The sequence below is a fragment of the Hylaeus volcanicus genome, chromosome 3, assembly GCF_026283585.1.
Source record: "Hylaeus volcanicus isolate JK05 chromosome 3, UHH_iyHylVolc1.0_haploid, whole genome shotgun sequence".
NCBI classification, from domain to species: Eukaryota; Metazoa; Arthropoda; class Insecta; order Hymenoptera; family Colletidae; genus Hylaeus; species Hylaeus volcanicus.
The window spans coordinates 24,659,605-24,671,625 of record NC_071978.1 but is presented as its reverse complement, the minus strand read 5'-3'; the positions used below and the strand labels follow the sequence as shown (position 1 = coordinate 24,671,625).

At 45.7% G+C, this 12,021-nt stretch overlaps 1 protein-coding gene across 1 annotated transcript; it reads right to left on the bottom strand.

Annotated features, from left to right (window-relative positions):
* Positions 1-389: 389 nt before the first annotated feature.
* LOC128873699 (allergen Tha p 1-like) lies at positions 390-9,707 on the bottom strand. The gene is made up of 3 exons (XM_054117453.1): positions 9,392-9,707; positions 1,872-2,061; positions 390-1,016 (listed from the first exon to the last, which is right to left on the bottom strand). Exons 1-3 carry the CDS (start codon positions 9,407-9,409, stop codon positions 871-873), a joined length of 354 nt encoding a protein of 117 aa, XP_053973428.1. The 5' UTR covers positions 9,410-9,707; the 3' UTR covers positions 390-870.
* Between the last annotated feature and the right edge of the window lie 2,314 nt (positions 9,708-12,021).

Genomic DNA, 12,021 nt, shown 5'->3' with positions numbered 1-12,021 from the left:
GGTGCGAAACGACCCCCTGAAGCTTCAGCTGCAATAGGCTATCTTCGTAATTGTCACAGATAGAAGAAAACTTTTTCAAAAACAGTTTCATGGTGTTCTATCTGCATATAAAATTTGGTCCTGTTTTCGAGGAAATAATTTATTGCATCTGAAACTTTAGGGGTCGTTTCACCCTCTAAATATGAAAACGTGGCAATATAAGAAAATAGGTATATTTTATCTTTCAGTTCTTTAAAAGGTATCCAAAAATCAATACAATCGGAGACCGACGCCTAAAAAGCTTTCCTTGTGAGAAAGAAACTTTTGGGATGACTTAATATATACATTTTTTAAATATCCTGATGCTTCGAGCCCCAGAATCAAGTGCACCCTCTACCATACCCGAGGAAACTATTCTGGTTCGGGAACAAGAGAGCATATACTTTATTGAACTACATATATATTTAATTACCGTAAAGAGACGTATAAAATACTGTGTACAATGGTTAACAGCGCTGAACGAGAGCAAATGCCTTCCACGAGAAGAGTCACCCCCCGAACGTACGAATGTTTTAACCCTTCGCGCCCTTCGCAAAGTCTGACTTGACAAAACAAACGAATAAAACTTGAACCATTTATAAATTCTTCGGATAAGAACGCACCTAATTTTACAAAATCTGCGTAGCAACGCTAAAATAACTGGCCCCTTTAAGAAAGATTGTAGGGGCAAAGGGTTAATTTCCCCGTAACAAGTAACATCGATGCCAGACGTACGATCGAGCGGGACCAAGGCCTATTCTAAACAGATCCTCGTTTATCCATCCTCTCCCCCTTTTTATCGGGCGCAATCGGCGTCGTCCCTCTTCCCAACTGCGCCCATTATCCCTCGTCTTACGAAACTCCGGCGTACTGCTGCACTATCCTCGACCATTCCTTCGGATAGGTTCGCTGGATGTGCGAAAGGACCTTCTTGATCTGGCGTGTTTCCTCGGGGCTACATTGGGGGCAGGCGCCTCTCAAAACCAGCGGTGCTAAACCTGGATAACAACGCCGCGGTTAAATCGAATTCCGTCGGTAACTTTATAGAAATTTATCGACGAAGTCGTCGGCGGAAGCACGTCGGCCCTCGAAATACGGATATAAATTCGATCTAAGCAATTCGATGACTCGCCGTTCCGACCGCCTCGTCGAGTTTCCACGCGGAACGGGGTTAACTCCGCCCGGAGATCGGTTTATCCCTTTGAATCGGACAGAATAACGATTCGCGTCGTCCCCCCCCCCCCCACCCCACCGGGTTAGGCTTTCGAGGTAATTGCGCCTCCTTTTAATTTTTCACATAGCCACCCTTCGAACCGCGAGCGAACGCGATCGATACCCGCGCCGCGCAACATCTTTTTCTACCCCGACGATACACGCCGTCGTTAATATTGACGTTAATATTTCCTGAGTGTATACTTCGATTTCTGTCTATAAGTGTCCAGAAATGTCTCGTGTAGATTCCAAATATTATTCTTTTACCCAATTTCGATTATTAAGACTCTCGAGACATTCACCTCAGCGATTGGGAAAGTCCAACAGCTTGGCACACGAATGCTCGTATTTTTTACACCGATTGATATTTTTCTCTGAAAATTTGCGGAAAGACTACTCAAAGTATGTACTTTTAATACACGCGTCGACCACTCGCGTTGGACATTCGGTGTCGTTGGGAAAAATTCCTAAATATCGCTTTCTCCGGTCGTGAAAAGTGGCGTACCTACCCTCTCGCGAAAAATAATTTAAAAACAATCTGAAAATGATTGAACCGTGTGGATCGTGATTCCTGTGCTTCCTAGGGTTAACGCGCTATGCATAGGTCGTCTGCGGGCGCGTTTACGCGATCTGCGCATTACTTTTTAGGCGTCTTCCGACGGGGTCGCACGGCGCCTCTCCCAGGGCGCATTTGAGCTGTCTCCTCAAGTAACGCTGATCGCTCAGGGCCAGGTTCAGCTGATCGTCGGAGACCCGCGATCTTCCAGTCTGTCCTTCTTCCGATTCCGTTGCAGCCGTGCAGACGAGCAGAGTGCAAGCGACAAACGCCAGCTGGAACATTGTTCGAGGCAGTTAAGTACACGCTTTAGGTAAATAGAGGCTGCGCGGCTGTCTTCAAGAGATCGACCGCTTTCCGCGCGTCGGCACATGAGGGCAATTAACCAAATTCGCGGGTCAACGAGAGTCAACGACGCTTATCCGGTACGACGGGACACGTTGTATGATAATTCCGAATCTCGCCGATTTATCGACGCCGTTTAACAGCAGCTACGAGTATTTCTGCTCCAGTGTCTCTCAAACTCGAGTATTCCTGGTGTTGCTCGGAGTTTTATCGCTAAGATGAAAGGGAGGAATTAAGGTACTCGGAGGCTGAAGGGCTAGAGTTACGCGGGAGTTTTGAGTGAAAGATGGAGGGAGAGAGTTCGGTGATCTATCTTACATTAATTTTGTCTAAAGAGTCCCAAGCCACACGGTTTCACTCGCCAGTCCAGTGGTCCTCGAACGTTTCGAATATGTAGAATTAATTGAAAATAGATCCAAGCCCTTTTTGTCCACAGGGTCTCGATCCGCTCATTTTCACTCGCCCCGCCATACACAGACGCGTCACGCCGCGTTTCTCGAGCGAATCGCAGAATTCGTACATTTCGAATTCGTCCAACGCGGAGTACAGGAAGCGCCGGAAACGCGTCGGGGGTGGTGGGCCCCCGGGGTGGATGCGCCTTAAAAAGGAAATTAGACTCGTGTCTGTTTGCTCCATTTACCCGAGCTCGCACGGCAATAAACGAGAGCCAAAGTTTCCTGGGGCTCCTCGAGAGGAGGAAATTAAATACGAATATAATAAAGGGATAGATAACAGGTACGCGTTGACGACGGGAAAGGAGGGAATTGGCAAACGCAGCTCGGTCCCCAATGGCAAAAGTCGAAACGATCGCACGCACACAGACGAGTGGCGCGCGGTGAAATAACGAAAGGGGATAAGGAAGGTCTACGGGCAGACAATGGGTGAACGCAGCCACGACGAAGCACGCCAAAGCTAACATGGCTAAACAAGCAACAACCATCCGTGAGTAACGATGGTATACGAGTTACCTACGACCATCGTTTGTTTGCCTTTGTTGGCCCGGTGTGTCGGTTCGACACGCTTCCCTGTTTCGTTACAGTCGCGTATACATTGCGTGCGTCAACTAACTAACGAGCCACCTTTTAAATTACTTCACTCGCGCCTCCCTCTCTCACCCTCTGATAATATCAACGCGAAAGGTACGGCTCGTTTTCACGTTCTTAAGGGATTTCATTCGACCAGGGAAGGAGAAATTTAGCGACACTTCTTTTTACCTTTTATCGTTTACTTTATTCAACGTATCAAGAAAATGCGGCGGAAATGATTTTTTTGTTTTGCGTGAGTATATTGAGGTAGTATAAGGTAGTACGAGGTAGAATAAGGTTTAGTTTTAAGATTTGTAAGAAATAGGCAAGAGATGTGACGGAAGAGGCCCGGCGAACCCCGAGGGGAGGCCGAATGAAGAATACATACATATTTAACGTACCAATATTCGAATGTATGCACTTTTAACGACGATTCAAATGTCGTTTCTGGATGTATTCACGATCGATTCGATGGACAGTATCTCGACGTTTTGAGTGTTTATAAAAATTACATGCGTTAAATCGTTTCCAGAACGGCTAGCCCAGAGTTTCATTTTGAATAAGTAAACGCTAGTTTTGTCGCGCAGAAAATAACAAACGTGAAAATTGATACATGTTGCACGTCCATGTGCACGCGGAAGGTTGTGGAAATTTTGAAATACTACTGGCGGAATAAATAATTCGCGATCGGAGAAAGATACCGACGTTTCTTTATTAAAACGTGTTTGTACTCGCGAACGACACCCGATCACCTTTCTGTCCTAATCGAATAAAATTTGATTGGAACGAATCACGATCCCGGTGACGATCCCAATCAGAAATTATCCGAATGACGCGTAATTCGGTTAGAGAATCTCGCCGCGGTGACTGTCAAGAGCAAAGCTCTCCGGTGGACAACGTGGAAATCCTGAAATAACAACTCGTGTGACTGAGAATGCTCCGGTGGATATGGTAGAGGAGTAGAAAATTGCTTCGCGGAACCACGTACCGTGGATAGAATAGAGCCGAGCGCGGAATGGAATTCGAAGAATTATGTAGACGCGAAAGCAACGTAAATTAGCCGCGTTACCGTCCAAGCGGCTGTTAAATCGTCGCTGCGGATGAATCTATTGCTGAGAGGCTCCGTCGTACGTCACTCGCGCGACACGTTTTTGCACCGGGATCTTGACTTCTTTCGCTGGACGATTGCTTTCTCGTCGCTCGGGGGAAAAAGTATGGCAGAGCGTTCGATTGGAGTGCGGAAAATAGTTCCAATTAAATTGTAACCGCTTGACGGATGAACATACTTTCCGGGAATATTCTGTGCTATGTGCATACGTGCCCGTATGACACAAATTCTCATTTTTTTTTTTACCCCTGGACCCTTTTGACGCACGCCGTGACTGATATTTCAAAGTTGAATTTTATTTTCGTCGGGCTTGTGCACCTCTCGACGCCATCGCGTCGCCTTTAACGATCGCGCACGGTTTTAAATTGCTCGCCAGGTGATCCAGGACACGCGGTTCCTCGCTACATAGCGCAGCCATCAGAAATCCACCGAAAAATGCTCGGGAAAATTTTGCTCGACTTCAAAATTCGATGTTTGTCCGTTGCGCTGACCTTTTCCTAGCCGAATCCGTTCGAATTGTCAATATCGGACGAAAGCCTGATCGGAAATATCCGTCTCGTTATTTAAAAGAAATCGATATGGTTTATTTCTCAGTCGATGTTTTTATATAACGAGTTGGTAACGCGAAACAACGGTATAATAATTTCGAAATCCACGTAAATATCGTTTCGTTGCGTGTATATTTATTCGCCGCAAAAACTCGTGAAAAATGATGTTTCTATTTCGTCTCGTTATTACTTTAAAAAAATAAAAATAAAAATAAAAAAAAATATTCACCACAGAAACATTATATTACGCGGTGGAGCACCAATAACCCACGCAGTTTTTCCGATAGAATACCTGGGAGCAGAATTCCGCGATTTACCACGGAATGGGGAATGTTCACCTCGAATATTAAGAGAACTTCGCGAAGCGAACATAAGTAACGAACCGGCGTTAAAGAACTTTTCATCGAAGCTCGCGGACTTTTCCTCGATCTCGACTCGTCAGCTACCGCTGTTGCGAGTTTCGATTTTCCCGCGGGAAGGGGTGGAAGGGGTGGGAAAGGGATGCTAATAATTGCTACGGTTCGGTAAATCACCGGGCTGGCTGTATATACGCTCCCGGGGATGATTTGTAGATTGGATTGCGGGCTCGGGTACGCTCACGCAAACCGCTTACTTCCGCAAATCGACGTGGATTAGAAGAATTATTGGCCGCTCTGAATGGCAAATGGCCGTGATATAGATTTTATTGCTGTCACGTTGACTGGGACGATAGTAACCGTAACGTTCTCGGTTATTACGTCCGAGGTAGACGCTGACGGTTCCTGTCGGCCACGGGGCGCGAAACCTACGTATGGCCCGTTAATTATCGTCACAGTCTATGAATGATAATTCACCGGGTTATACGTTGGATGACCCCGGAAAACTCGTCGCTGTTTGCGCCCGTAATATCCCGTTATGGCGCGTAGTTCGAGCGGGCCCGCGCTGCGCACACAACCGACGATAAATAATTATTTATTGTTCGCGCATGCCCGCCCGGATCGCCGGGCTTTGTTCGTTGTTATTAAATCGTTTAAGTATCGGTTAGGAATCGATGGATAATAATTTCGCACCTCGATGATACACGATCGTCTCGAGTTTTCCAAGCCTGTTTCGTGTGCACTCGTTTTCGGAGATATTTATCCATGGTTTTTTGGTCGTTGCAATATTCGGACCACGAAACACCACCAGTGATGGGCAAAACCCTAGGATTCGAATAAATCTGAAGTTTGCCGATATGTTTATCTCGTTTCTTCTGTTGAACATTTTCCAACGAAGGAAACGAGACATCACGGCACGAAACACATCGGCAAACTTCAGATTTATTCGAAGTCTAGGGTTTTGCCCGTCACTGAACACCACGAACGCTTCGGCGCACGGCGAGCGAGTGAAGTAACGGCGCCGTAGGGAGACCCCAGGGAGACAAGGTGTCTCTTATCAGAGCTATTGGTATATTCGCTATCGATATTACTTATTCAAGAAAATCCTCGAAGCTAATAATCATTTTTCTTTTAAACAAGATCGCCTATTCGAAGAGTTACGTAACTGTACTTTCTATATTCGTCGTTAATTTCATAAGAACGAACGTGTATCGATATTTATAAAAGAGAAAAGTTTGCCTGGATGAAGTTATCGATTACGAAAGAAGCTATCGTGAGAATTTATTTCGGGATTCCACGGTAGAGATTTTGATTAGATGAACGAGTCTCGGGGAGAGAGTCGTAGCCAGAGTAGACGTTCCCGAGGAATGTCGGTGGCGAGAGAGTCTTCGAGAGAGAGAGTTATAGAGTGAGAGTCGCGCGAAGAGTTGAATAGGGTTAAGAATAAATCAGGTACGAACTTCAACGCGATTCGGTGTAAAGTTCGAAATCAAAGAAGACGTTGGAAAACTTTGTCCCTTTGTGCTCCTCTTTCTGTATTTCTTGTGAAATTATGAAACAGGAGTTTAAGTTTTCATACGTTTTTCAAACGCTTCGTGCCACTGCGCAGAGTCGAGGCGCGAGCGGAACAGCCAAGGAATCATTCCGCTTGGTTTGTTATTCCATGCAGCCGCCGTCTCTGTGCCATACACGTAAGCGTACGATTGCGGCACGCATGAGTTATGACGTTGCGACCCCGTCGATAAAGGCTCTGTGTCTCGCCCGTTCGAGTGGAGCCGAGCTACGTGCCAGAATTTAATAACTTCTTCTCGCGGTTGACGGACACGAAGAAACGCGAATCGATCGCTTGCTCCGACGCGTTCTTTTTTTTTTTTTTTGCGACTGCGACACCGAAAATGAACACGCTGGGAGTCCGTGCGATTCCACCGATATCCTTCTCGCGGCCGATATCCTCTTCTCGTCGAAATCACCGCGAATTCTTTGCCTCCCGACATTTATTGGCTTTTTAATATCGCGAGGATTCTCGAACGCGCGGCGAACGCGAACAGGAACATCACTTCGACGCCGTTGCAGGCTTTTCTCGACAATTCCTCCTGCGAAGCGTGCAGCTTGATCTGAACGTCGGACGGTTGCGTTTTGGAGACTTATTGTCTCGATGTAACGATATTCTCGAATGCGATGATGGAACATTTTTAGCTCTGAACAGTCGGAGGCTGCGGATCGTAAATTATTTAAGTTGAATAGATTCCTGAGTTCGAATGATCTTTATTTATTTTTTTCTTTATACGAGAGCCTTCCTATTTGTCTTGCGCTCTATGAAACTAGAGTGCTTGTTTAGAATAACGTTTCCTTTGCCGAACGAAGATTGAATTCTGCGCGAGAGCTGGAGAAAGCGCTTTAGAAACGCTTCTAATTGTCTCCGATGCTCTTAAATCATTAAATTAATGAACTCGCGAGATTAGAACACTAACGGCATAATACGTGAGCGCGGAATGATTCATATCCGAGCGTGTTTGCCGTACGAGTGTAAACTTGGATCGGATACTGCACAGGTGGCTCGCGCAACGTGGACGATGTTTAGAAAGGACATTCGAACGTGGTGTCAAAAATTTACTCGATTGTCTAATGTTTTTTTTTTTTCGTTGATACCACTGTCGATGTTAACACGTTGCGTACGGGGCTCGCGCATTTTTTTTTTGTTTTTTGTTTTTTTATCAATTAAGTAGAAAAAACTTGAAAACGAGATATCCCGTCGCCCGTGCTCGATGTGTTAAATAGAATGTGCAAATAACGCTTTTATAGAATTTGCTGTTCGTAAACGCGAGCGGGTGATTTAATCTCGCCTGGTTTTAACCGATAACGAATCCGTATTGCGAAAGATTATCGTGATAACGGGCCATTAAAGCGGAAAACAATCGATGATTCGCGGCGCGCGCGCGTTTCATAATTGAAAAATGCTACAGGTACGTGGTTTCGAGGACGCAGTTTCGTCTCCTAAATATTCAACGCGCAAGATTGGCCGTGGCATCGAATTCGCTGCTCCCACGCGAAAGCAATGTCCTCGAGAGCATGTACGAGCAAAATGTTGAGAGTGACTCGAATCTGACAATCGAAACCGTTGATACGAATCAAACCTACTTTTGGAATCGAACGTAAATCTTTCGCGCGAGCAAGCCCTCTTTCGCGAATCTTATAAGTGATTTTGTATCGAACAGTTTCTCAATATCTCACGAGAAATGTTTCTGCCTCCGGTATCGCGTTTGAGCATGAATGAGAAATGGAACACTGACATGCACTTTGTTTCTGCGACGCGTCTCCCGTAAGCGGAATGTGTGTCGAATTTCCCCTTTAAGTAGAATGTGGACGGCTGGCTATAACGTCTGACCTGGTACGCCTCTGTTTTCCTCCGCAAAATACAGCTTTTATTTCGCGAAATCGTCCACCTGCCACGCTATCTGACAAAACAAGTTTACCGTTCTTTTCCATTCTGTCCGACGTAAGTACAATTCGCTGGAATCTACTTAAGTACCCTGATTTCGTAACTTCGTTGTAATCGCTCTGTTACTTTTCGCGTCGCTTCGTCTATTTTATTACAGTTCCACTGCTTCCTCATTTCGAATCTACTCCACTGCTTTCCACGTCGTTCTTTTAATTCTGCTACCCATATTTCTCCGAAAGAAGGTCTCAACAACGACATAACGATGCTCGTCGTTGATCAACCGACGCGACGTCACACCAACACGCGTAGCATCTCGAATACATTCGCAATCGGACGTTACGCGCAAAGATTGTCTCCTGGCACGCTCGAAAGAGTTTCCACCCATTTCTGAGACTACTTTCAGAGAGTGTTTCATTACAATTCCGCTGGTTCTCTGTGATTTTTCAATTCTACTACTTATATTTTTACAAAAATAATCAAACCAACATGCGTAGCATCTGGCGTACCTACTTCGCAATCGGACGTTAGACTAAAAAACGATCTGGCTAGCTCAGAAGAGCTCCTACCGTTTCGGAGACAACTCGCAGAGGGTTTCGAACCTATTCGATCCGGATTGGGAGCTACTCGTGCGGCGCTTCGTCCCATCGCTAGTCTCGTCACGCAGGAACAGGGGTAGAAAAGGGGCGAGAGACACCCCTCGGGATACTCCGAAACTTTAAATCACCGACGCGTACGTGTACAGGGCGTTGCGTGTGTATCTACCTGTTGCACGTTCGTCACTCACCTTGATCGTCGAAGCCATGCTGAGAGTTCGTGGTGTGCGCCCGTTCACAAAGAATCGCGATCCTCCTCGAGCAATTTGGAGAAAAACGCGAGCGAAGAAAACTTCGAGGAGCGGAGGGGCGGGAAAAGTCGTCGAATCAACGACTCGCCCGTGAATTGATCGCGCGATTTCAAAGGGGGAACGTAACGGAGCGTGGCAGAGAGATCCGCTGTAATCGTCTGGTCGATGTCCTCTCACCGCGAAATCTCGGAACGCACTGGTCCCAAGGTGTACGCCCGTGGTCTTTCCTCCCCTTCTTCGTACCGATAAATACGAAAGTGTGTGTAGCGGCGGACGACGACGACGTGATGATATATACCGGCTGTTCTCCGTCTCCGGACACCTCTCCGTGCCGGCCAAGAGGTAGGGGAAGCTGAGACGTGCGTGAGTGTGCGCTGTGCAGGTTGCACTTTTCTCCCCTTAGGTCAAACACTTCTCTTGTTCAACGAATAACAATTTCGTGTGTCGAACGCGGGAAAATTGCAGGCGCAGAATATCGTAAGTAGACAATAGAGTTGTCGATTGTTTTGGAAAGGCAGCTGATGATTTCCTTACGCAGAGGGTCTTTCGAAGGGTTACCTTGATGTCTTCTCGGAGTGATATGCCTCTACTCTTCCTGTTGGGAAGGGTAACATAAGGAGGACCTAAAGACTGTTTTCATCTAGATTAGACAACAATAGTTGGAGTTACAGGGAAATTACGAATACTACTTTTAAAAAAACAAAGCGCAGCTCAATCCTGATCTATGCAAATCTTGCATTTTCTTTCAGCAGCAGTGCGTCTATACGAACAAGAGTTAAACCTTGCATCCTCTCGCTGGAAAGTTTTTAAAACGTTTAGTTCGTAATCTCCCCTTAATTAAAAGATATCCTCCAAGTTACAGCATCTTAAGTTACTGGTTATATAGGATAAGAAACGAAGTTATAGTTCTGGGTATATACACTCTCGCTCGTATAATCTTTCCTCTTACTTGCACTTTCTACGTCTTCTGTACATCATTTCAAGATTTTAGTGCAGAACGTTATAAAATCGAGAAGTTCGTCGACGGGCCTTTGCTCTTTAAGAATCGTAATTGCTTCAAGGATATAGCTTGCGCAAAGGAGAAGGAGAAGCTGAGACGCGCGTAAGCGAGCGTTAGCGCAAGCTGCACTTTCGTTGTTCAACAACCTGCTGCGTTCCGCCGATTTAGTCGCGCGTCGGCGAGTCCGGCTGCGTTCTGGACGCTTTCTTGGCGGACGTTTAACCTCATTTTGTCTTGCAATTCTCCCGATCGAAAACCGGCTCCACCGTCCTTTTCTTCGTCGCCAAATCGTCCTTTTCTTCCTGCTAAGATACCTCCGCTCATGGGATCGTAAACAGGTCTAGACGCTCGAAAGACGTCGTCATTTCAACAAGCCTTTGATTAGGCTTTTTAGAGGCTGATTATTTATCTTTGTTGTTGCTAGAATCGGGATCTTCGTCATCTTTTCCTTCGATCCTCGATGAAATGGTATCAAAAGTGGATTTAAATGAAATCTTACGACACCGTGTTTCATTCATTTCTCTCCTTTTTCTTTTTACTCGCTTTGTACCGGAGTTTTTATACCGTCGCCACCGATCGACCACCCCTTCATTTATTTATTTATTTCGCGTAACATCCTGCGTCCACGCAACACGAACATTTCCTGCACGGAGAACCGCATCTACTACGGAGAAACACCGAAAAGAGTCGAGGAACGAACGCGTGATTACGCGTTTCCTTCGTCGTGCTTTTCTATCCGCGAGTTTCCATCGTGGAATTTCCCTTCGAATCGATGGATGACCGCCGGCGAAAGCGGGGGAGTAGGAATTTCGATCAAGCCGCGGGTTTAATGGGCGGTTGACGATTCCTGGCATTCTAGCAATCGAACGTGTGTGTCTGCTCGCGACGGTAACAGCCCCCGAATTGGTGTGAACGAAACAAAATAGCAAAAAGGATGGAAAAAGGTGATCTGCCGTGAAATACGGTTAAACTGTTCGCGGAGAGGGACGGGAAAGAGGGAACGAAAGTCCCGCTCTACACGGTGAAGCAATTAAAGCCGGACACCTGGTCGAGTTTTATTTCCTACGTGTAGATTTTTTCGAGTTAAGAATGGTACGCGAGAAAAATTTCGTTTCATCTTTCGATTGTTATTTCGTTGTGCACCCTCTTGTTACGCGACTTATCGAAGAAAGCTTTCAACTGTGAACCGACTACTGAAGTCACAGTTCTTCGTTTTTCTACGTGGTTCATTTTATGAAGGAACTGTTCTGCAATCGGATGGGTTGAGAAATAAAGAGTCGAGTTCAACTTTTATTAACGGAGCTTGGTTGAATAAACTTTACTCGTTTTTATATATATTTTTATTATATAACTAGCTGCAACGTTGCAACCCCTTTTTACCCCTTTAGGGGTTGAATTTCGAAATATCCTTTCTTATTCCTTGTATACATCATAAAGGAAACCTCTGTGCAAAATTTCAACTTTCTAGGTTCAGGCGTTTAGCTTGGACGTTGGTACAAACTTTGCAGTCCCTTTTCACCCCATCACTGGTTGAACTTTTTAAAATGCCGAAATATGTGTTTGATTAATT

Excerpts from the sequence above, each read along its gene's own strand:
- LOC128873699 (XM_054117453.1), bottom strand. Across the intron at positions 1,017-1,871 it reads CGTCGGAAGACGCCTAAAAA|GTTTAGCACCGCTGGTTTTG; the intron begins GTAATGCGCAGA and ends GTTGTTATCCAG.